This window comes from Tilletiopsis washingtonensis (genome assembly GCF_003144115.1).
Source record: "Tilletiopsis washingtonensis strain MCA 4186 unplaced genomic scaffold FA09scaffold_6, whole genome shotgun sequence".
NCBI lineage: Eukaryota > Fungi > Basidiomycota > Exobasidiomycetes > Entylomatales > Tilletiopsis > Tilletiopsis washingtonensis.
This window is the reverse complement of record NW_020312003.1, coordinates 326,432-347,943: the sequence shown is the minus strand read 5'-3', so window position 1 is coordinate 347,943 and position 21,512 is coordinate 326,432. Positions and strand designations below refer to the sequence as shown.

Genomic DNA, 21,512 nt, shown 5'->3' with positions numbered 1-21,512 from the left:
CCTTGCGAGGTGAGCGCTGCCAGCAGCGACGCCAGCACCGCGGAAGAAGCAGACGCACCAGCGCCGGCGGACAGCGAGGACATCGCCGAGATGCCGGCGCCGTGAGTTTGCGTCGTGCTTGCGCCGGCCCGCCCCAAAACGTTGGCTGCAGCCGCCTTCTGTTCATGCGACTTCTTCAACTCGTGAAGTGCCGACGCCGGCGGGCAGCGGCACTGCGCCAGCAGGCAGCAGCACACAGCGCCGGGCCCGGCCACGTGCACAATTCCCGTGCGCCGTCGATGCACCCTCGGCGGCGGCGGCGCTGCTGCGATGGCGGCTGTCTGGCCCTCTTGCTCGCTGTCGCCGGGCCAGCAGCATGAGAGGCATCCTGCGGGTGCTGGGCAGCGGGCGGCGCAAAGCAGCATCCATCAGGAGTGGGGAAGCGGGCAGGGGCAGCCCAGCTCGACGCACGGCCCGTGATTGGCTGGGCCAGCCTGCGCCTGGCAGAGCACGGAGCCATCCGAGGCGAGGCACCTATTCCTGTGCGCCGCGCCGCGTGGGCGACAAATGCCCTATACCAAGCCGAATGAGCCTCGAGCCGAGGGGCGCTGGCGCATGCCTGGCCTGACCTCTTGAATGCTTGGCCCATCACTGCGCCCAGGGCGACGTCATTGAGTGCGCAGAGCGTACGGATACGGACGCTGGCCGGTGCGCTGCGAGGGGGGCATTGCCAGGGGCGGGCGCGCGCACGCTGAGGCTCAGGTGCAGATGCAGGCGCGCAGCGCGGCCGGCGGCCGGTGCACGTCGGCGGCACAGCGGTCCGAGCTTGGCTGGGCGCCGTTGCACGCCGCCGCCGTGTATTCGCAGCGTTCGAATCAAATATACACGGCTGCGCTCGAATAAGGAGCGCCGGATCCAGGCCTGACGCCCACGACACTGCTCGGCGGGCGCAGGGCCAGACGTGCTGCGGCGCGCGAGGGCGGTGTGTGTGCGCGCACGGCGGCGCGATAACACGCCCGCGCTCGCGGGCGGCAGCATGCCTCGCGCGCAGCCAAGCCGGCGCCAGAGCGGCGCGCAGGAGGCCTCTGGCGCGCAGGCGGCAGAGTGTAATGAAGCGCCCGCACCCGAGCCTCGCAGGCGGCAAACAGCGCCGCAGCGACACAGACCTGCGCCCGCACCCGCCGCTCTGCCAGCCGCAGCTGCAGCCAGCCGCAGAGAAGCAGCAGCATGCAGGAGCGGAGCGAGCGCCGGCGCCGCACGCGGCGATGGCTCATCTCGTGTGGCGGCGGCGCAGCGCCCTCTCGCCTTCTCTCGCTCGGCGGAGTAGGGTGCAGCCCGCGCGCACACTGCTGCGGTGCCGCCGGCCGAGGGCGAGGAGCAACGCCGCGCTCCGGAACGGGGTGCGGCAGGCGGCCAGCGGCAGCGCACCGCAGATGAGAGGGCTGGGCGCCGCGGCGGCACCGGAGCGCCGTCGGTGCGGCCGCACTCGGGGCCGCGCGCGGCTGCTGTCCTGCCCGCGCTGGCGTGCGTGCTTGCGCCTGCTTGCTTGCGCCGCGCCGGCGCTTCCGCACCGTGCACGCCAGAGGCGCCGCCGAGCCCGAGGGGCAGGCACGCGGGCAGTGTGCGGCACAGCGGCAGGCAGCCGCTGGCCCACGGGGGTGCTGCTGGCGCGGCTGCACGTACGTGCCGCGGCGCCCGGCGCGTGGGCGGGTGGCCGGCGCAGATGCAGCGCAGCGCGGCGCGGCGGCGCGGCAGAGAGATGCTCGCTCGCCGCATACCTGCCCAGACACAGCACGCCGCACGCACGCCGCACCGCACCCGCGCCGCCCTCGCCGCGCCGCAAACGCCTCAAGAGGCGTCCAAACGCCCTTCCAGCGCCCACTTTTTCGCACCCGTCCCCTGGCCCTTGCTTGCGATCCACGTGTCGTCCGTCCCTAACCCCTCGCCCCCTCCGGCACTCAAGCGCCGTCGCTCCTCTTGGCGATCAGCACTGACTACGCCGCTGCGCCCCTCGCGCAGTCTGCTTCTGTCTGCTGCCAGCCCCCGCCAGCCCTCCTCACGGCCGTAAAACGGCCTGCCTTTGGCGCTTCCTCACCCACATCTTCGTCTGGCACCACATCCTCCTCCGCTTCACTTCCTTCACCACCCACCCACCATGTCTTCCTCCGAGCTGGCCCCGGCGGCCGCCCCGCAGGAGAAGAAGGTCTCCAAGCACCGCGACATTGTGAGTGCCGTGCGCGCGCGGCCGTGCTGCCTCTGGTGCACCCGCTGATGTGCGCACTGCGCCTGTCAGGACGCCGAGCACGCCGAGAAGGGCGGTGCCAAGCATGCGCTCGTCGACATGAGCACCATCGAGATGACGGCCGAGGACCTGTACGACAAGGAGAAGGTCGACCTCGAGTCCGTCGAGCTCGAGGACGTCTACCAGCTCCTGCAGTGCACGGAGGCCGGTCTCTCGACCAGCGAGGTGCAGCGCCGCCTCGAGATCTTCGGCCCCAACAAGCTCGAGTCGAAGGAGGTCAACCCCATTCTTCAGGTGAGCAGCTCGCGCGCGCAGAGTCCTCTCGTGTGCGGCAGCGGCTGACCCGCGCGCGCAGTTCCTCTCCTTCATGTGGAACCCGCTCTCCTGGGTCATGGAGGGCGCCGCCATTGTGGCCATCGCGCTCGCCAACGGCGGCGGCAAGCCGCCGGACTGGCCCGACTTCGTCGGCATCGTGCTGCTCCTGCTCATCAACTCGACCATCGGCTTCGTGGAGGAGCGCAGCGCCGGCAACGCCGTCAAGGCGCTCATGGAGTCCCTCGCGCCCAAGGCCAACGTGAAGCGCGACGACAAGTGGGCCGAGATTGAGTCCTCCGAGCTCGTGCCCGGCGATGTCATTGCCGTCAAGCACGGCCAGATCGTGCCGGCCGACTGCCGTGTCTTCGAGGCCGTCAACGTGTCCATCGACCAGGCCGCCCTGACCGGCGAGTCGCTCCCCGTCAACAAGAAGGCCGGCGACCAGTGCTTCAGCTCCTCGACCTGCAAGCAGGGCGAGTTCGAGGCCGTCGTCATCTCGACCGGCGCCAACACGTTCTTCGGTCGCGCCGCCGCGCTCGTCGGCCAGGACGACGACTCGACGGGCCACCTGCAGATGATTCTCGGCCGCATCGGTCTCTTCTGCATGGCCTCGATTGCCATCTTCGTCGTGCTCGAGATTGTCATCCTCTACCCGGCCTTCCGCTACTCGTACCGCGAGGGCATCGAGAACATCCTCGTCCTCTTGATCGGTGGTATCCCGATTGCCATGCCCACCGTGCTCTCGGTCACGCTCGCCGTCGGCGCCGGTCAGCTCGCCAAGCACAAGGCCATCGTCACGCGCATCACTGCCATTGAGGAGCTTGCCGGTGTCTCGATTCTCTGCTCCGACAAGACGGGCACGCTCACGACGAACAAGCTCACCATCGACCGCGAGCTCGTCAAGACGTACAGCGAGCACTGGACGCAGGCCGACGTCGGCCGCCTCGCCGGCTACGCCTCGCGCACAGAGAACACCGACGCCATCGACGGCTGCTTCATGAACTTCGTCGGCGGCCCCGAGATGGCGCGCAAGGGCATCAAGCTGCTCAACTTCATGCCCTTCGACCCCGTCGACAAGCGCACGGCCATCACGTACCTCGACGAGGCCACCGGCAAGGTGTGCCGCGCCACCAAGGGCATGACGGGTGTCATCATCGACCTGTGCTCGCGCAACAAGACCGACGCCCAGGAGACGGCGCTCGAGAACGACGTCGAGGACTTTGCCAACCGCGGCCTGCGTGCGCTCGCCGTGGCGTACGAGGACGTGCCCTCGGGCGACGCCGACGGACCGGGCAACGGCTTCGAGCTCGTCGGCCTGCTGGCCATCTTCGACCCGCCGCGCGACGACACCAAGGTCACGCTCGAGCGCGCCCAGGCGCTCGGCGTCGAGGTCAAGATGGCCACCGGTGACCAGCTCGCCATCGCCAAGGAGACCGGCCGCCGCCTCGGCCTCGGAGACAACATGTACAACGCCAAGGCTCTGCAGACGGGCCAGCCGCCGGCCGGCTGCCCGTACAAGACGCTCGACGAGATGATCCTCAAGGCCGACGGCTTCGCCGGCGTCTTCCCCGAGCACAAGTACGAGATCGTCAAGCGCCTGCAGGCCATGGGCCACCTGACTGCGATGACCGGCGACGGCGCCAACGACGCGCCCGCCCTGGCGCGTGCCAACGTCGGTGTCGCCGTCGAGGGTGCCACGGACGCCGCGCGCGGCGCCGCCGACATTGTCCTCGTCGAGCCCGGACTGAGCACCATCGTCGAGGCCATCCGCGGCTCGCGCATCATCTTCCAGCGCATGCGCAACTACGCCATCTACGCCTGCGCCGTCACGATCCGTATCACGCTCGGCTTTGCCATCATGGCCTTCATCTGGCGCTTCTCGATGCCGCCGTTCATGATCCTGATCGTCGCCTTCCTCAACGACGGCTCCATCATGACGCTCTCCGTCGACCGTGTCAAGCCGTCGAACACGCCCGACAACTGGGACCTGCGCATCATCTTTGCCAACGCCGTCGCCTACGGCATCTGGCTCTCCGTCTCGGCCTGGGCGCTCTTTGCCGTCGCGTACCAGACGACGTTCTTCGCCGACAAGTTCGGCGCCGAGATGCCCTGGGGCGTCAACGGCGACGCCAACCACCCGAAGCTGCACATGATCATCTACCTCAACACCGCCATCGCCGCCCAGGCCCTCATCTTCATCACGCGCTCGCACAGCTTCTTCTTCATGGAGCGCCCCTCGTTCGCCCTCATGGGTGCCTTCTGCCTCGCCCAGCTCGTCTCGACGATCATTGCCGCCTTCGGCGACTGGGGCTTCTCCGACGTCGAGGCCATCAGCGGCGCGTGGATCGGCATCGTCTGGGTTTGGACCATTCTGTGGTGTGAGTGTCCCCAAACCTTTCTCCTTCGCCTCCGGTGATCCCTACTGACGGTCTTTATCGAATAATCGCAGTCTGGCCGTTGGATTTCATCAAGTGTTAGTATTTGCGTTGTTCTGGAGGTCCTGGGGGTCTCTGGGCGTCGTCGGCGGGCCGAGGGGGGTCCGGAGGGGGTCTCGCGGGCGCGGCGGCGCGCGACGCGCCTGCACTGTGCCCCGGCACGTGACACGCGCGCCGCGCCGCCGCCCCGCGCCTGCAGCTGCCGCGCCCGTGCGCGCGTGGGCCTCCGCTCCCTGCCGCACCACCTGCGCTCCATCGAACATCCTTCTGACACCCTCTCCTTCTCACAGTCGGCATGCGCGCCCTCATCGCCCGCCTCATCAAGAACGAGAAGGTCGTCGCCGACCCGCTGGAGCGCACCATGTCGCGCACCACGAGCCGCGCCGGCTCCATCGCCACGGGCGCTGGCTACAGCAACCGCGTCTCGTTCCTCAAGAACATGTCCAACAAGGTCGGCCTCGGCGGCAAGAAGATCAACATGGCGCCGAACGAGCTGGCTCGCGTGCAGAGCGTGCAGGCCCACCAGGCCGGCCGCCAGCTGTCGCGCGGCCAGTAAGCGCCACCCTTGACTGCCTTCGCCGCTCGGCCCAGAGGCACCCCCACACTCCTTTTCTTCTCTTCTCTCTCTGCTGCACCGCCTGCGCTGCCGTGTCCCCCTTTCCCGCCCGCTTCATGTTCCCGTCACTCGCCTCTGAGCCAAATTACTCTTTAGACACCACCATCGGCTGCTGCCCGCGTCCGCCGGAGTGCGGTGCGCAGCCCGGTAATTCCATCCTAGCATCGCGACGTCCTGCGTGACCTGCAGTCGTGGTTCTTCGGACGTGAACAGCATACACAGCGAGCCTCTCTGCTTGCCGGCCGGCTGTGCGGGACCCACGTGCTCACGAGGTGGGCGTGTGCTCGAGCCAGCGTCTTGTCGCGATCGCGGCCCTGCCAGCGATGCTCGAGCTCGCCTGTGAGGCGAGCCGCAAGCCTGGCCACACCTGTCGCAGCGCATGTGTCGAGCCGACGTCCAGCAGCGATGCAGCACGGCTCATGCGTCCGGCGCAGCTGCGCAGCACCAGCAGCACGAGCGCACAGCAGGCCGAGGCGGCGGTGGAGGCGCGCAGCAGCATGACAGCACCCTTGGCCCGGCGCTGCGCCAAAAAAGCTGGCACGCATCGCCGCGGCGCTCAGACCCCTGTTGCTTCATCACCACATCACCTACGCCGCACACACAGCCACAGCATCCAGCTACACCCAGCCATCCGGCATGGCCGCCGCGCCGCCTCTTAGCGACGCCTCGGGCGCCTCTGCGCCGCACGCCGTCGCAGCGCATGCGGCGCCGCACCCGGCCGCCGCCGAGGCCGTGCCGCGCGACGCCAACGCCGCCGCCTTCGTCAGCTCGGTCGAGCACGGGCGCCCGCTGAGCATGATCGCGTCGAGCGCCTACAGCGACGACGAGGAAGAGGCAGTGCCGCAGGTGAGTGGCAGCAGGCCCCGGCATCGACTGTCTGCTGACCCGGCTGCAGCGCTCCGCGGCGGAGCAGGAGCGCATCCGGGCACGCGCACCGGCGCGCCGCACGCTCGACGAGCTGCGCATCGAGGTGCACGCCCTGTATGCGCGCGAGTCGTCGGACGGCGCAGCGGTCCGGCTGGGCGAGCTGCCGCGCCTGCTGGCTGCGTTCGATGCGCAGACCGGCCGGCCGCTCGTCTCGCCGAGCAACATGGCGATCATTGAGATGCATGCCGAGCAGGAGCCGGACCTGCAAATGTCCGAGGACAAGTTCGTCGACATGATCACTGCGCTGCACAGCGCAGGCGCGAACAGCGACAGTGAGGGAGACATGTCGCTCGATGTCCTCATGCCCGGACGGGCCGGAGAGAAGGCGGTGGGCGAAGACTCGATGGACGAGGACGTGTCGCAGGGCGAAGACTCGATGGAGGTGTCGTCGTCCTCGGACGAAGACGTGCGAGCGTGGCGAAGCCGCGCCATCTCTTCGAGCCCTCCAGGCACCGCACTCGCGGTGCGCAAGCGTGGCTACGAGGCGTTCCCTCGCTCGCAGGACCAGCTAGACGACGCCGACGCGCCTGTGCGGCGCCTGCCGTCGATGCTGCGCCGCAAGACGACGACGTCAGACCCAGCCGAGTCGCCGTTTCGCAACACGCCGGCAGGCGATGAGCGTCGCGTGCTCAGCGGCAAGGGCAAGGCTACCAACTGTCCCAGCGCTTTCACCAAGCCGCGTCCAGCGGCCGTGACACGCGCCCGCCGCACGAGCGACGCTGGCCTCGACGCGGAAGGGACGGTCAACGGCGATGTCGACGACGACTCCATCTCCACGCCGAGCGTGCGTCGCCGGATGCCCTCGCAGCCGCTGCCCGAGATGCCGCGCAGCGCCTCGACTGGCTCTGCGGGCTTTCGCCACTTCCCACGCGCCACGAGCCCGCACAACTGGGAAGAGGAGGCGGCCCTCGCGCAGTTCACTCCGCTGTCTCCTGGCCTCATGTCGCCGCCGCTCATCCGCCAAGCCGAGGCGGACTCTGAGAAGCTGAGCAGCAAGATCAAGACGCTCGAGCAGCAGCATCGCGCCAGCTCGCTGCAGTGGAGCGAGGAGCGCGAGAACCTGCACGAGGAGCATGCTCACGTGAGCGCTGAGCTCGAGGAGGTCAGGCAGAACGTTGCCTCGCTGCAGAAGGAGCTTGTGAGGGCCAAGGAGCAGAAGGAGCAGGCGGAACGTCGGACCGAAGACAGGGATCTCGAGATTCAGGAGAGAGCTGCAGAGGCCGAGCAGTTCAGAGCGCGCAGGGCGGAGTGGGAGAAGGAGAGAAAGCAGCTGCTCGGTGAGTGCTGAAGTGGCACGACGTGTGCTGCCGCTGACACCCCTGCAGAGCGCGCAACAATTAGCGAGGCGGTCGCGGTGGAACGCCAGGCCGAGCTGACGCGTGCGTTGGGCGACGGTGAGAAGCAGCACAAGGAGCTCAGGGAGAACAAGGAGGAGCGCTCGGCGCTTTTCAAGAAGAGTCAGAGGCAAGAGTCGGAGATCTCCGCGCTCAAGAGCCAGCTGCGCAAAGCAGCTCAAGAGCTGCTCGAGCTGAAGGAGCGCGAGGTCCAGCTGCAAGAGCAGATCAATATCATGCAGGATCAGATGCCGGCGGTACGCGCCGGCTCGGGCTTTACGCAAGGTCGCCACCTCAAGGCAGAGCTCGCCGGCGAGGTCAGCTTCGACAACAGCGTCCAGTCGGTCGACGTCGGCGAGACCAGCCTCGCAGACGCCGACACGAGCGGCGACGCAAGCTTCATCGAGACCACCACTGTGCGGCGTCGTGTCAAGGTGCGTCTGAACGTCCTCGAGACCGCGAAGATCTCTGCTAACGTTGGCTACAGCGCTCGCAGCGTGCCGCAGCTGCAACCGAGTTCGCTGAGACGATGACGCAGACGGAGCACGCTGCCGCCGAGATGTCGACGCAAACGGAGCCGGCCGTCGGCGCCGACTCGGCCACGCAGACGGACCAAGCGGCGCCCGTCGAAGCTCTCAAGAAGGATGTGACGGTAGCGGCTGGGCCCTCAGCGCAGACAGAGCAGTCATCTGCCGCAGAGCTGCCCTTGCCGCCCAGCTACCGCGAGGCCGAGCTGGAGCGCGCCGTCATCGCACGCGACCACCCTGCCGTGCAGCTGCACGAGCGCAAGCTCGGCGACCGCGCAGCGCTGCTCCTCGAGTCGGTCTTCCATACCAGCGAGACGCGGCGCTACCATGCGCTGCGAGACGACGTCGGCCGCCGCTGTCTCGTCCTCGAGTCGGCCATCCAAGAGCGCGCCGATGAGGCACGGCTTCGCGCGGCCCGCGAGTCTGCACCGCGCGCCGCACCGACGCCTTCTCGCTTCGCAAACGACAAGCACGCTGCACAGCTGCTCGCCTGCTCGCTCGGCTTCCTCACCGGCGCCGTCGTGATGGGCTACTTCTTCAGCGGCCCGCGCTACGCGCTCGGCTCGTTTGCGCTCGAGGACTCGGCGAGCTGGCAGGTCAGCAACGGCCTCGCCGCCGCGATGCTCGATCTCGGCGTGCCGCTCAGCACCGGCAGCGGCGCCGGCGAGTGGTGGCTGCCGCGCCTGCTCTACGGCTCGGCCAACGTCGTCCGCCGCCACCAGCCCGTCTAGTGCTCGCTGGGCATGCATGCAAGCCCAGCCGATGCCTCCACCCCTCATTCACGATACCACGACCACTGTAGCGACCACGTTCCTTGCTGACATGCCTGTATTACCATCACTTCTTCTGCCCGAGCCCTGCGGCGTGCACGGCGGCCGCCTCGATGCTGCGCGCCACGACGGAGCGCACCTTGCCGTCCTCGAGGTTGAGCAGGCCGGCGATGGTGCAGCCGCCGGGAGCTGCAGCGCGTCAGTGCACGAGCCGAGCGTCCGAATGCCGAGCCACTCACTCGTGACGCTGTCCTTGATCGCGGCCGGGTGCATGCCGGACTGCAGCACCATGCGTGCTGCGCCCTGCATCGCTGTGAGTGCGGTCAGCGACGGCGCGGCCACTGCGCCGGACACACTCACACTGCGCAGCCAGCTCGAGCGCCTCCTTGCGCGGCAGGCCCATCATCACTCCACCGTCGGCCATGGCCTCGAGGAAGACACATGCGAACGCCGGGCCTGAGCCGGCCAGCGCTGTGCATGCGTCAAAGTGCTTCTCGTCAAGGAAGCGGCAGCGACCGACGGCGGAGAAGATCGAGAGCAGCACGCGCCGGTCGTCCTCGTACGAAGGCAGCTTCGGGTTGAGCGTCGAGAGGACCGTCATGCCCTCGCGGATCTGCAGTCAACACTGTCAGCAAGACTGTGCGCTGTCGGAGCAGACAGCGACGGAGAAACAGCAGCATGCCAGCTATTGCTTGCGCTCGGCCTCTCCGAGCTGCATGCCAGGCGCGCTTGACATCTGACGGCGCCTACCTCGCCCGCCTAGCAGCTCCCTGGCACTCACCTTCGACGGCGTGTTGGGCATGGCGCGCACGACCTTGGTGCTGGGGTCGAGCCACGCCTGCATCTGCTCGATGCGCAGGCCGGCGCAGATGCTGCACACGAGCTTGCCTGCAAGAGCCTCGCGCAGGCCCTGCTCGGCCAGCACGTCGGCGACCATGTGCGGCTTGCACGCCAGCAGCACGACGTCGGCGGCGCGAGCGGCGCGCAGGTTGTCCGACACGAACACCTCGACGCCCTCGGCGTCGGCAAACGTCTTGCGCAGGCGGCGCCCGGACTCGGGCCGCGCCACGCAGGCGAGGAAGCGCGACGGCAGGCGCGTCAGCTCGGCGGCGTCGTCGGCGTCGGCGAGCGAGGAGACGGACGAGGAGAGGTCGCCGCGCGCCGCGACGGCCTGCCGCGAGTCGAACACGCCCGAGAGGATGGCGACGCCCATCGTGCCGCAGCCGATGACGGCGAGGGTGTAGTCGGACATGGCGCGTGTAGTGTGAGGGGTGCGAGAGGGCGGGAAGGAAGCGGCGGAAGGGCGAGCAGGCCCAGACCCCGTTGCAGCGGCGCGCGCGGCGCCAAGAAGCCCGAGTCCCGCACTAGCCTCGCCTCTTCTCCCGCCTGCGCTCACTCGAGAGACCAACACGATAGGTTAGCAGGATAGATTGCACGTCGGGTGAGCAACATGCAAGTCAGTACACGTCCGGGAGCACCAATGAGTAGAGAAGGGAGCGTGACGGCTAGTACGGGCCAGGCCGGTAGCCCTGCTGCGGTGCGGGGTAGCCACGCGGCTGGTACTGCGGCTGAGCGTACTGGCCCGGAGCATAGCCGTACTGCTGCTGCGGTGGCGGCGTCTGTGCCGGGCCGTACTGCGGCCAGCCGTGCTGCGGGGCCGGCGTTCGCCACTGCTGCGGTGCCGGTGTGAAGCCGCCGTTGGCGTAGCCGTCGGCGCGGTACGAGTACTGCGAGACGGCAGGGCTGTGCGGGCGCTTCTGCTGCGCCATCTCGAGGCTCTCGGAGCTGGCGTCGGCAAAGTGAGCGCCGCGGCCGTCGGGCCGGGGCCCTGCTGCAGGTCCGAGGCCGGCGCCGTAGCGCTGTGCGCCCATCGGCACGTCCTTGTCGACGTTGGGCAGCGCCGAGTAGCGAGTTGCACCGCCGCCGACAAGGCCGCCGGCGCCCTTGAGGCCGCCCTCCGATGCCGGGATGTTCGACAGCGATGAGTCGGCAGCGCGGCTGTTCCGCCGCCGGCGCATGCAGCGCACCACGATGGCCCAGATGGCGATGAGCGCAATCGCGCCGGCAATGGAGGGCACGAGGATCTTGAGGATGTTGTCCTGCGGACGGGCGTCAGCATGGGATGGAAGCGCGGCATGCAGCACGGCTCACCTTGGTAAACCACGTGCCGGAGCTGCTGCTGCTGGAGCCCTTGCCGTTCCACGTGCCCTCGACCTTGTCGCCCACCTGCACGCCGCTACCGGGCGTGCCGGGCACGCCGTCCTGGCTCGGGTCCTTGAGGAACGAGATCGCCTTGCTCGACGTCTCAAACGCCGGCTTGTTGGTGCTCGTGTCGTTGGCGCCCGTGTACACCCACGACGTCACGTCCGAGGCCGGCGGCGAGCCGCAGGTGACGTTCATCGAGCGGATCTCCATGGCGTAGTAGCCCTTGCTCGTGTACTGGCTCGACGTCCAGTCGATCGGGCCGCCGGCCCACTGGATGACGCCCGGCGGGTTCGTCGAGTTGCCGCCGGCCCACATCGAGACCTGGATACGGCTCGGCGTCGTCGGCCAGCCCGAGTAGTCCTTGGCGTTGACGCTGCGCACGACACGGCCATCGATCTTCCACGCCAGCCGATCTGCGGTCCAGACGAAGCCGTACGTGTGCTGGCAACGAAGTGTGAGCACGAGCAGACACGAGAATGAGGCTACCGCACGCACCCAGTCGCTGACGCTGAAGCTCGACGACGGCGCATTCACGTTGGCCGCCACAGTACCGCCCGTGGGCCGGACGGCCTGCACGAAGAAGTTGGTCTGCAGGTCCTGCGGGTCGTCGGTCGCTGGCGGCAACGTGTCAGCAGCAGCCGGCGGCCGCACCACGCTCCGCCTACTCACTGAACTCCCAGTCGATCTCGTCGCGGTCGTCGCTCATTGTGATGAACGCCGCGACGATGCCGGCGCCGCGGTCGTGCCGCATCTCCAGCTCGACTTCGCCGTACAGCATGTAGTGCGTCGTCGAGATCTTGGCTTGCGACGGCGTCGTGAGCGCCAGCACGACGCCCTCCGGACCTGCGGCCAGGAGGCCACTGTCGAGGGTGAAGGGTGCGACGCTCGCATCGCCGGTGTAGTGCAGGCTGAGCGATGTGGCGTCAGCATCACATTCGCTTTGGAGCTTGGACACCCTGAATGCTCCCGCGGGTCTCGCTTGACACTCACATGGGCTTGAACATGGCGTCGTTCTTGTAGTCGCTCGGCTGGAAGGTGAGGTTCTGGTTGGTGCAGACGGGCATCGGCAGGCACGAGCCGGCCGACTTGGACGAGAGCGGCTGGCAGCCGCCGGCGCTGCGACGGCGGCGTCAGCATGAGCCCGGCGCCAGCTTGTCGAACGCCTGGCATCTCCTGCACCGCCGCGGCAGGGGCTTGGGCTGGGACCCCTGAGCCGCCACTGGCACGTCCACGCTCCACACACTCTCGGTTGCGGCACACCTTCGACGTGCTCTCGCCCCAGTGCTCCGCCAGGCTGAGCGCTGCGTCGTGCTACTCACCACTGCTCGGCCCCGCCGCCGCACGTGCCGCCGGCGCTGCAGCAGGGCGCGTCGCTGTCGGAGCAGGGGCTGGCGACGCTGCACGCATCGCCGGCGCGCGCATGCACCAGCTGCACGCTGGCCGCGGCCAGGCCGGCGAGGGCGAAGAGGGCAGGGCGCACACGCATGGCTTTGAGGATGTGGATGTGGGGACGCAAGCGAGACGAGCGGCGGCCTCGGAGGTTTGTGTGCTGTGCCGGCTGCCGCTGAGGCAGTGCCCCCCGATGAGCTCCACGCTTGGCGCCGGTGTTGCGCGGCGCAGGCCACCTCGCGCTGTGGAGCTGCAGGCACCGCCGCGTGGAGCCGCTTGTGCTGCAGCCCGCAGGCTCGGCGGCGGCACGAGAGAGAGCATCTCACACGCCCCTGACGCTGCCGCTGCGCCGTGCCGCCTCGGCGTCGAAGCTGCCTCGACTTGCCACACCGGGCAGCCGCCGCGCCTGCGCGCAGATCTCGGCCGGCAGCGCGCCGGACGCCGAGCATCCCTCAGCCGAGCAGGCGCCGCTCGCTGCCTTTGTCCTTCAGCAGCGCAGGGCTTGAAGCTTGTACTCTGCAGCATTGCAGCGGCTAGGCAAAGCGCTGCCAGTGTACTGTACAAGCGGCAGCTATTTCTGTAGGGAGAGCGGCTGCGAAGCCAGGGACGTCGAGAGCTGGAGCGTTCGCTCACGTGACCAGCTCTGGGTCGTCCGCTCCCGTCCGCCTCAACCCCTCGGTGCCATCAAGGCTCTTTCATCTGCGCTTGATCCGCGGTGAGGACGCAGCATACCGCCAAAGGAGATCTGCTGCGGCAGGTCAGGCACCACAGAACGTGCCATGGGCAGCAAGCGCACACGCACGCAGCGGCACCGGCAGGGTGTTGCGGGCAGCGAGAGGGCGAGCGACGCCCTTCTTTTCTAGCAGAGCGCAGCCCGTCTAGAGCTTGCTGCAACACCCCGATAGCCAGCAGCAGGCATCCAGGACGGAAGTAGGATTCTCGAGAAGAGGAGGTAGAGTGAGGAAAAGGCCATGTGCTGATGGCGAAGAGGCGGCCCGGCGATGGCGCGCTTACGGCGCACGCGGCCGGCCTTCGCCTTCGCCGAGGCGGGCAGCAGGCGAGCCGCGGCGCAGGCTGACGCGCGCTGCGAGAGCAAAGGCAAGCCGAGCCGTGCGCTGCCGCTCCGCCCGTGCTCCTTCCAGTTCTCGCCGTGCGCTTCCCTCTCTCCCCCACCATCAGATCCGCCTCAGCCGCCTCGGGGTCCGCCGCTCGCACGTCTGCTGCCGTCGCCATCAACACTCTCCTTCGGCCCGCCGCACCCTCACGCCGCCCGCTGCGCACGTCTCGCTTCTCGGCCGCTGCTCCTCTAATCTTCCTGCGCGCTCGCCTTTTTCTTCTCTAGCCCGCACACCCCGCCGCCCCGCGCCCGCCATGGCCGCCGCTGATGTCGTCGCCGCTCCGGCTGCGTCCGCCGAGGAGGAGGTCGACTACGAAGGCCTCGGCGAGGGCTACCCGCTGCACATCAACATGATCGCCGGCGCACTCGCCGGCATCAGCGAGCACGCCGTCATGTTCCCCGTCGATGTCATCCGCGTGAGTGGGCGGCAGCGAGGGTGTGCAAGGAGGGCGCTGCACAGATGCACTGGAGGAGACAGCGACGGGCTGCGCGCGCTGCTACTTGGCAGACCAAGCAGAGAGCATCGTGCTACGCAGCTCCTCCTCTGGCGACGCGGGCTCTTCCGCCACCGGCTGCATGCGCACCAAGAAACGCGCATTAGTGCGCAGCATCGCAGCGGCGCGAGGCCCGTATGCGGGGCCTTCCTGCTGTACCACTGGGCTGCTTCGGCCGGCAGAGACAGTCATTCGTGTGAGGGCTGGCGTGCTCTGCTGGCAGGCGATAAGCCTACTCGAGCGCCGCCTATGCGGCTGCCGGGTCCGCGCGCGGCGTCTGCCGTCAATGCCATCAAGCTAGAGGGCTGCGTCGCTGACACCATCTCTTTCTGCTCTCAGACGCGCATGCAGGTGCTCTCGGCCACACCAGCAGCGACATACACGGGCGTGGCGCAGGCATTGCGGCAGATCTCGTCCGTCGAGGGCGCAAAGACGCTGTGGCGCGGCGTCGCGAGCGTGATCCTCGGCGCCGGCCCGGCGCACGCCGTGTACTTCGGCACATATGAGGTCGTCAAGGAGATGACGGGCGGCAACCGGCAGGGGCATCAGTTCGCCAGCACGGGTGAGTTGCGGGCTGTGATGGCGGCGCAGTGCCGCTCGGACAGGGCACGCGGAGGCAGATCGCGTGCTGCTCGCGCCTGTCTGGGCGTGCGTGCGCGTGCGGGGCGCTACTCGCCAGGTGGCGTGCTGACGCGCATCCTGCGCAGCCTTTGCCGGCGCCTCGGCGACGATCGCAGCCGATGCGTTCATGAACCCCTTTGACGGTCAGTGCACGCTTGCGAGATACGATCTCGTCGCTGGCTCACGCGGTGCGGCGCAGTGATCAAGCAGCGCATGCAGATGCACGGCTCGCAGCACCGCTCCGTCGTCTCGTGCGCGCGCTCCGTGTACGCGCGGGAAGGCCTGCGCGCCTTCTACGTCTCGTACCCGACGACGCTCGCCATGACGGTGCCCTTCACCGCCGTGCAGTTCAGCGTGTACGAGTGGGCGAAGAAGGTCATCAACCCGGAGGAGTCGTACAACCCGACGAGCCACGCCATTGCCGGCGGCACTGCCGGCGCCGTCGCGGCGGCTGTGACGAACCCGCTGGACGTGGCCAAGACGCTGCTGCAGACGCGCGGCAACTCGACCGACGCCACGATCCGCAACGCCAGCGGCATGCTCGAGGCGTTCAAGATCATCCACTCGCGGGAAGGCGCGCGCGGCTTCCTGCGCGGCCTCAGTCCGCGCGTCCTCACCTTTGTGCCCTCTAATGCGCTCTGCTGGCTGGTGAGTCGATGTGGCCGGTGCCGCAGAGGCCTTGTGCGAGGCTGTGCCGCTCACGCGCTCTCTCCGCAGTCATACGAGGGCTTCCGCTTCTTCATCACGCAGCGGCAAAAAGGCCTCTGAGCGCGAGCAGTGCGCCTGGGCGCATCAGCCTGAGCGGGCAGCACGCGCGCGGCGCCGACGCCGCCGGGCTTGGGGCTCCGAGCCTTCGTCGCGTGCGGCCAGTGCCGGCTACAATGCATCAACTATGATACACATCCGGATGGCGAGCAGTGCATTTCGAGCAGCTGGAGGGTAGTATACGCGCACACGCGAGTGCATGGCGGATGCGGGCGCACATAGAGCACAGAATGGAGACGTGAGGCAGGGAGTCGTGCTGGAGAAGGGTCGTGCTGTCTAGTTGTGGCCAACAAACTGCAGGACAAGGCGATCAGCGATGGCAGGAGCGCGGCAGCGAAGCAGCGCACCTGGTAGACAATGCGCCGCACGAGGCCGGAGAGCAGCTGTGGGTTCTGCGCGTATGTGCCCTGCGAGAGTGCACCAACGTGAGCCGGCTGCGACGACGACAGCATCTCACAAAGCGACGCACCATGACCAGTGACATGCCGGCGGAGGTGAGCAGCAGGTCGCCGCCGGGCACGAACGGCACCCAGGACGCCCGGCGCGCGAGAGCCCAGGCGCTCTGCAGCGGCTGTCAGCGAGCAGCACATGCGCGCACCCGCATCGCAAACGACTCACCTCGGCGGCCTTGGGAATGACGTACATCGCCAGCTCGGCGCGGCGCCGCTCGTGCTCGATGAAGAGCGAGAGACACGTCAGGAAGCCGGCGCCCCAGTGCAGCGGGCCGCGCGTAAGGAGGAAGAGCAGCCACTGGGGAACGCGGTTGCGCGTGGTGGGATTCTGCGAAGCACAGCCAGTCAGCTTAAGCAGCCGCCAAAGCGTCGAGCTGAGACGCACCTTCTGCAGGAGGTCCACCAGCGAGTGCGCGCCGCAGAAGAGCGTCTGGAAGATGATGACGAAGACTCCCAGGAACGTCGACGAGCGGAGCGCGCCAAAGCCGGCACGCGAGAGCACGCGCACAGGGCTGGCGGAGCAGCGTCAGCAAGGCTGCACGCGGTGAGCTCTGCGCAGCAGGCACTCACTCCTTGCGGAACGAGCCCATGCGCAGGAAGACGGCGGGCACAAAGTAGAGCGTCGAGTAAACCGGCCTGCACGGGGTGAGCGGAGGGCTCAACGCATGCATGCGTCAGACTCACAGGATCCAGCGCGTCACTTCGACGAAGCGGTCGACCGGGCTCCAGATGTGGTTGTCCTCCCATGGGTGCACGAGAGCGCACGGCACGTATGGCCGCTCAGCCACGCTGGCGCCGTTCGTCCGGTCTGCGGCCTCTTTCCACGCAATGATGCGCGAGGCATTGAGGCCGGTGATACCGCGGCGGTTGTGCTTCGTCGGCGGCAGGTTCGGGTAGCGCAGCTTGCCGTTGGGCATCGGCAGCGCCTCGGGGAACTTGCCGTCGGGGAAGAGCTTGAAGACGTCGTTGCTGTTCACGTTTGGAATCTCCTTGTGCACCTTCAGCGACATGGGCGCGACCTTGGAGGCGTTTGTGATCCACGTCATGTATCCGCGCGGCAGCGTCTCCGGAGCGTCCTGAGCATGGCGGAGTCAGCTGTCGATCTAGGTGCAGCGTGCACAGTCTACTCACCAGCCAGGCGTACATGATTTGGCCGCATGCCAGGCCGAAGGCGAGCACGGCGCCGTACGGGATGTTGACGAGGCCCTTGCCGTGAGCAAGATTGTACGTGCCCTCCAGGCCGCTGCGCACAGACACGAGTGAGCTCGCTGCGCATGCCGCACAGTAAGAGTCCGATAAGAGACTCACCGCACGACGAGCTGCTGCGCCAACCCGATGCGGTTCTCCTTCTTGTCGGCGAGGATGGCAAGGCCAGACACGGCGCCGGCCACATAGGCGTGCCAGACCTTGGAGCGCGGATCCCGCATGAAGGCGCGCTTCTCCTGCTTTGCGCGCAGCTTGGCTCGCTCCTCGGACGACTTGCCCTCCAACTCCTGCCAGCCGCTGCGCGGCGTTGCTGTGCCGCTGCGAGTCGGGCTGCCGTGCTGGCTACGCGGCTCGGCCGCCGGCTTCTTGCCCTCGCTGCGTCCGGCGCGCGAGCTCGGCCGCTGCGGCATGGGCGTCACGAGACGCAGCGTGTTGTGCACCGCCTTGTAGATCGCAGCCCAGAGGCCGAACATCGATGCGAAGCGCACGTTCTCAGGGCCGAAGTAGGCCAGCATGAGGCCGTTGGCGCGGAACGCCCTGCAGCACAGACGCGATCAGCTCTGGTCATCCGCATCGCCAAGCAGCGAGAGCTGGTGGGACAGCGCGCCCGCACACATCGCGCGCCGCGCAGACACAGCTCCATACAGCGCCTGTGTGCATGGCCCACCTTCACTCTGCGCTCTCTCCTCACTCACTTGCTGCGGAACGCCTTGACGAGCGCCAGCAGGAGCATGACTGTGCCACGGCAGCCGAATGCGAAGATCCAGGCCCGCATGCCTCCCCGCAGCTGCGTGCAACTCGTGAGCGCCGAGACTGCCGAGCGCGCCGCATGCTTCACTCACGCTGTGCACCAGCGTGCGCTCCGCATCAGTCGGGATGCGCGCCTGCTCGTCGTCGGGGCGCCAGATCTTGGAGCGCAGCTGCTTGGGGTTCTGCGCCAGCTCGTGCAGGCCGTGCACCGAGAGCGAGCGGCGCAGTTGCTGCGCCGTCTCGGCAATCGACGGCGTCACGGGCCCCACGGGCGTGCGCCAGGGCCCGTCGCCGTCCTGCTCGTCGTCCGAGTCGGGCAGGTCGTGCTTGAGCTGCGTGAAGCCGCCGAGGCGCAGGCCCGGGTCGCGGCGCGGCGGTACGCCGTTGGACGAGGCAGCTGGAGCCGCGCCGGCCGGCTCGGAGCTGGTGCTGCTTGGCGCAGCACTGTCTGGCTGCTGCGCCCGCCGGCTGGGAGAGGTGTCGCCTGCCATCGTGACGCGAGAAGCCGGCTGGCGCGTGGGCGAAAGGCACGGGCGGCGTCGGCGTGGAGCAAGAGGATCAGAGGTGCACGCTGCCGCTCGCGCACACGTTCAGCCTGTGTCGAACGAGTGGTGGATGTGGAGAGCGGGCCGTGGTGGTGGAGCTGGACAAGGCAGCGCCCGCCCTCGCTTTGCATCGCTTGAGGCAGCTGCCGGCACGGCGCGGCGCGGCGCTTCGGAGCATCCGCGTCATGCACGTCGAGGCGCCTCTCCCCGCACTCCGATGCACAAGGCCGGCAGCGCCGCGCCCGCCGACTTCGCGACGCGCGCTGCCTCTGCGTCTGCGTGCCATGCCCTCAGCATCAGGCGCAGTTGATGCTGCGATGCTCCTCTCCTGCTGCGTTCTATTCGGCTGCCTCCTGCACCCCACGGGCTCACAGCTGCCGCGCTCTGCGGCCAGACGAAGGCGACGGAGCACTCGAGCGCACGCGCTACGGCTGTCCAAAGGTTGCCGGAGCCGTGTGCCGCGGCGAGAGCGAAAGTGCCCCCTCTGCGCCAGGGCTCCTGTCAAGAGTCAGCCCTCGGCTGCCGAACGGCACCGACATGGTCGCCGAGCTGTCTGGGGTCCGCGGGAGCACAGACACGCCCGCAGCTGGGAGGCCAGAGCGTGCGCAGCGCTCTGCTGCGGTTCCGAGCGGCTGCGGCGCCCCACGGACGGCCAAGGCTGCAGGCGCGTGAATAAGAATCTGGAGCCGGCGAGCCCGGCTGGCGCGGCACGCTCCTCCACGCGACGGCGATACTCCCGCCGCATGCCCCTGCCTTTGCATCCGCCCTCAACACACGCGCGCCGGGTGATCCGCATAGCATTGCGCTCTCAGGGGTTCACAAAGGCCTGCGCTGCGGCAATGTACAGCTCGTGCACGCGCTGCTCGTTGAAGGCCGTGACGATCTCGGCCTGCTGCAGGCCCGCCGGCGCCAGTTCATCCTGGAGCAGGCTCAGCATCGGCACGTCGCAGGCATACCGGCGCAGCACTCACCCTCCAGGCGAAGGCACGACCGTAGGACCAGCCGCCTTCGCGGTCGTCGATGTCGATGCGGCCGACCGTGCTATTCGCGATGACCTCAGGATAGAGCGCCGCCAGCGTTGCCAGCTCGTCCCACAGCGGCAGGCCGGGCTCGGCAGGCGCGCCGATGAGCTGCGCCAGGAAGCGCTGCTCGCTGCTGGCGCTTGCGCTTGTGCGACCTGCTGCGACCACGATGTCCTCCGGCGGCGTCACGCGCGACGCCGCCTCGTTGATCAGCACCAGACGCTTGAACGGCGCTCGCTGAGAGTCCGAGTCAGCCTTCTGCCGTCTTGCTGTGCTGATGGCGACTCACCAGGACCTTCTTGGCGGCCTGCGGGTCGAAGAGCGTGTTGAAGTCGTTAAAGCTGGGACCAGGTCAGCGGCGTGTCTCTCCGCTCTGGCCAGCTTGCTCACATGTCGCTGTTGCGGACGCTCAAGAGCGACTCGAGGTTGTAGCTCAAGAAGCCGCCTGGCGAAGTGTGTGAGCAAGCGCCCTGGGCCGTAGACGGGCATATCACCGCACCCTGGTAGAACAGCTCCACTCCTTGCGCAAAGGCGGGGTCTCTGACCAGTGCCAGCGCCACGTTGGTCAAAGGCCCGATGGCAACGAGCGTCACCGTCTCGTTGCGCGCTCGTGCGGCCCTGCTGCGCTCTACCAGCACATCTGGGGCCCACTGGGCTGCGGAAGTGGCGAGCTGGCCGGTCAGAGCACGCGGCACCTGGAGAGCGCTGTTAAGCGAGCAGCGCGCGGATGGCTTGGACACGACCCTCACCGCATCGCCCTGGAAGGTCACTCGGCCTGCGTCTGCCTCGTTGCCGGTCGGGTCCGAGCCCATGCTCTCGGCTGTCTCGTTGAAAGGCCGCCAGCTGCCTGCGAACGACAGGGAGCCGGTGTAGTTGATGCCCTGCTCGTAGCCCTGCTGCGTCCGGAGCAGCGGCAGCAGAGCGCCTGGCACTGCGCCGACCGTCTCGATGCGCGATGCGAGCTCTCCCGTGCCGTTGACACTGGCCAGCGCAGCTTGCAGATAGCGCTGTGCGTATGCCTGGCACTGATTGCCCCTGCGGCCGTCGTCAGTGAGGGAGACAAGCCTCATCCGACCACACCTGCGCACCAAGTATTGCCAGACAGGCTCGTCACAGTCAGGTTGCTCACGAGGCTGCTGTCGGCTGCGAGAGCGATGAGGAGCGGCATCGGGCTCTCACTCCAGTCGTTCTGCGGCGGCGGGTCAGCACAAAAGCTGCGGCCACTCCGCAGACCGACTCACATCCAGAATGAGCTCTCGCGGCGCCGCATCGGCCACCACGCCAAAGAATGGCAGGAGCAGCGCTCCCCTGAAGATGTGTGAGAGCAGCATGTCTGTTGAAGTCTGAGGAAGAGGGCCGCTGCCTTTCCTGCACGGATCTGCAGCCGGCTTAGCGTCTTTTTGCTGCGAAGTGGAGGTCGTGCCCGGACGGCTTTGGGCGGCTGTGGGTCAAGGAACTCGACACGGCAGGCGGTAGAGAGCGCATCAGCAGCGCCGTCGCAGCACCATGGCGGGCGGCTGCAGAGAGGAATCTGCATTCTGTGGGTTTCCTTGCGCCTTCAGCTCGTCCTACGTCGCGGAGCATCCCGACACTGTCGGTTGGGAGCACAGTACGCGGCAGTGCTGGACAGGTGCGCATGGGGCCCACTTCGGCAGAGTCGGCAGGCTCTCACCGCTGCGAAGCGAGTCACCGGAACTTCGGTGCGTGCCAAGGCTCATGAGTATTGAAGGGTAAAGACAGGGCGCAGAGGTGGAAGTGAGGAGGATGGGTGCGCAGCCGAGCTCGAGCAGCATGCACGGTC

General features: G+C 68.1%; 8 protein-coding genes across 8 annotated transcripts; 3 read left to right on the top strand and 5 right to left on the bottom strand.

Moving 5' to 3' along the window:
* The first annotated feature begins 1,791 nt into the window (after window positions 1-1,791).
* Window positions 1,792-5,680, top strand: FA09DRAFT_328768 (putative cation-transporting ATPase). Its single transcript, XM_025741905.1, has 5 exons — window positions 1,792-2,203; window positions 2,273-2,515; window positions 2,577-4,914; window positions 4,986-5,009; window positions 5,262-5,680. Exons 1-5 carry the CDS (start codon window positions 2,135-2,137, stop codon window positions 5,525-5,527), a joined length of 2,940 nt encoding a protein of 979 aa, XP_025599648.1. The 5' UTR covers window positions 1,792-2,134; the 3' UTR covers window positions 5,528-5,680.
* A 483-nt stretch (window positions 5,681-6,163) lies between these two features.
* FA09DRAFT_359405 (hypothetical protein) lies at window positions 6,164-9,233 on the top strand. Its single transcript, XM_025745105.1, has 4 exons — window positions 6,164-6,433; window positions 6,483-7,791; window positions 7,840-8,282; window positions 8,336-9,233. Exons 1-4 carry the CDS (start codon window positions 6,224-6,226, stop codon window positions 9,104-9,106), a joined length of 2,733 nt encoding a protein of 910 aa, XP_025599647.1. The 5' UTR covers window positions 6,164-6,223; the 3' UTR covers window positions 9,107-9,233.
* Window positions 9,213-10,397, bottom strand: FA09DRAFT_359404 (putative PRO3-delta 1-pyrroline-5-carboxylate reductase; the record flags this gene model as incomplete). The annotated part of the gene is made up of 4 exons (XM_025745104.1): window positions 9,213-9,334; window positions 9,385-9,456; window positions 9,506-9,758; window positions 9,927-10,397. 4 exons carry the CDS (start codon window positions 10,395-10,397, stop codon window positions 9,213-9,215), a joined length of 918 nt encoding a protein of 305 aa, XP_025599646.1.
* Window positions 10,398-10,535: 138 nt separating this feature from the next.
* FA09DRAFT_228892 (concanavalin A-like lectin/glucanase) lies at window positions 10,536-12,655 on the bottom strand. Its single transcript, XM_025739577.1, has 5 exons — window positions 12,594-12,655; window positions 12,341-12,466; window positions 12,020-12,258; window positions 11,297-11,964; window positions 10,536-11,244 (listed from the first exon to the last, which is right to left on the bottom strand). Exons 2-5 carry the CDS (start codon window positions 12,412-12,414, stop codon window positions 10,651-10,653), a joined length of 1,575 nt encoding a protein of 524 aa, XP_025599645.1. The 5' UTR covers window positions 12,415-12,466; window positions 12,594-12,655; the 3' UTR covers window positions 10,536-10,650.
* A 695-nt stretch (window positions 12,656-13,350) lies between these two features.
* On the bottom strand, window positions 13,351-14,230 carry FA09DRAFT_228728 (hypothetical protein). The gene has a single exon (XM_025739576.1). The coding sequence runs from the start codon at window positions 13,970-13,972 to the stop codon at window positions 13,424-13,426; it is 549 nt and encodes a 182-aa protein (XP_025599644.1). The 5' UTR covers window positions 13,973-14,230; the 3' UTR covers window positions 13,351-13,423.
* FA09DRAFT_316646 (putative MRS4-protein of the mitochondrial carrier family) lies at window positions 13,889-15,968 on the top strand. The gene is made up of 5 exons (XM_025740851.1): window positions 13,889-14,272; window positions 14,690-14,912; window positions 15,058-15,114; window positions 15,171-15,619; window positions 15,689-15,968. The coding sequence occupies exons 1-5, from the start codon at window positions 14,111-14,113 to the stop codon at window positions 15,737-15,739; spliced, it is 942 nt and encodes a 313-aa protein (XP_025599643.1). The 5' UTR covers window positions 13,889-14,110; the 3' UTR covers window positions 15,740-15,968.
* Window positions 15,873-18,760, bottom strand: FA09DRAFT_328766 (hypothetical protein). The gene is made up of 11 exons (XM_025741904.1): window positions 18,237-18,760; window positions 18,090-18,181; window positions 17,497-17,931; window positions 17,320-17,431; window positions 16,873-17,264; window positions 16,759-16,824; window positions 16,574-16,700; window positions 16,355-16,516; window positions 16,206-16,298; window positions 16,084-16,143; window positions 15,873-16,030 (listed from the first exon to the last, which is right to left on the bottom strand). The coding sequence occupies exons 1-11, from the start codon at window positions 18,633-18,635 to the stop codon at window positions 16,013-16,015; spliced, it is 1,956 nt and encodes a 651-aa protein (XP_025599642.1). The 5' UTR covers window positions 18,636-18,760; the 3' UTR covers window positions 15,873-16,012.
* A 711-nt stretch (window positions 18,761-19,471) lies between these two features.
* FA09DRAFT_328765 (nucleoside hydrolase) lies at window positions 19,472-21,459 on the bottom strand. Its single transcript, XM_025741903.1, has 8 exons — window positions 20,953-21,459; window positions 20,800-20,900; window positions 20,461-20,746; window positions 20,211-20,406; window positions 20,102-20,156; window positions 20,001-20,052; window positions 19,661-19,948; window positions 19,472-19,608 (listed from the first exon to the last, which is right to left on the bottom strand). Exons 1-8 carry the CDS (start codon window positions 21,040-21,042, stop codon window positions 19,498-19,500), a joined length of 1,179 nt encoding a protein of 392 aa, XP_025599641.1. The 5' UTR covers window positions 21,043-21,459; the 3' UTR covers window positions 19,472-19,497.
* Window positions 21,460-21,512: the final 53 nt, after the last annotated feature.

Coding starts and splice junctions, on each gene's coding strand:
- FA09DRAFT_228892 (XM_025739577.1), bottom strand. CDS start 12,414: ATGCCCGTCTGCACCAACCAGAACCTCACCTTCCAGCCGAGCGACTAC. Junction 11,965..12,019: donor CGAGATCGACTGGGAGTTCA/GTGAGTAGGCGG, acceptor CGTTGCCGCCAG/CGACCGACGACCCGCAGGAC. Junction 11,245..11,296: donor CCGGCACGTGGTTTACCAAG/GTGAGCCGTGCT, acceptor GCCCGTCCGCAG/GACAACATCCTCAAGATCCT.
- FA09DRAFT_228728 (XM_025739576.1), bottom strand. CDS start 13,972: ATGGCGACGGCAGCAGACGTGCGAGCGGCGGACCCCGAGGCGGCTGAG.
- FA09DRAFT_359405 (XM_025745105.1), top strand. CDS start 6,224: ATGGCCGCCGCGCCGCCTCTTAGCGACGCCTCGGGCGCCTCTGCGCCG. Junction 6,434..6,482: donor AGGAAGAGGCAGTGCCGCAG/GTGAGTGGCAGC, acceptor ACCCGGCTGCAG/CGCTCCGCGGCGGAGCAGGA. Junction 7,792..7,839: donor GGAGAGAAAGCAGCTGCTCG/GTGAGTGCTGAA, acceptor ACACCCCTGCAG/AGCGCGCAACAATTAGCGAG.
- FA09DRAFT_328768 (XM_025741905.1), top strand. CDS start 2,135: ATGTCTTCCTCCGAGCTGGCCCCGGCGGCCGCCCCGCAGGAGAAGAAG. Junction 2,204..2,272: donor TCTCCAAGCACCGCGACATT/GTGAGTGCCGTG, acceptor TGCGCCTGTCAG/GACGCCGAGCACGCCGAGAA. Junction 5,010..5,261: donor GCCGTTGGATTTCATCAAGT/GTTAGTATTTGC, acceptor TCCTTCTCACAG/TCGGCATGCGCGCCCTCATC.
- FA09DRAFT_316646 (XM_025740851.1), top strand. CDS start 14,111: ATGGCCGCCGCTGATGTCGTCGCCGCTCCGGCTGCGTCCGCCGAGGAG. Junction 14,913..15,057: donor GCATCAGTTCGCCAGCACGG/GTGAGTTGCGGG, acceptor CATCCTGCGCAG/CCTTTGCCGGCGCCTCGGCG. Junction 15,115..15,170: donor GTTCATGAACCCCTTTGACG/GTCAGTGCACGC, acceptor GGTGCGGCGCAG/TGATCAAGCAGCGCATGCAG.
- FA09DRAFT_328766 (XM_025741904.1), bottom strand. CDS start 18,635: ATGGCAGGCGACACCTCTCCCAGCCGGCGGGCGCAGCAGCCAGACAGT. Junction 18,182..18,236: donor AGCGCACGCTGGTGCACAGC/GTGAGTGAAGCA, acceptor AGTTGCACGCAG/CTGCGGGGAGGCATGCGGGC. Junction 16,144..16,205: donor CCGGCATGTCACTGGTCATG/GTGCGTCGCTTT, acceptor GCACTCTCGCAG/GGCACATACGCGCAGAACCC.
- FA09DRAFT_328765 (XM_025741903.1), bottom strand. CDS start 21,042: ATGCTGCTCTCACACATCTTCAGGGGAGCGCTGCTCCTGCCATTCTTT. Junction 20,053..20,101: donor AGCGTCCGCAACAGCGACAT/GTGAGCAAGCTG, acceptor ACCTGGTCCCAG/CTTTAACGACTTCAACACGC. Junction 19,949..20,000: donor AGGCCGCCAAGAAGGTCCTG/GTGAGTCGCCAT, acceptor TCGGACTCTCAG/CGAGCGCCGTTCAAGCGTCT.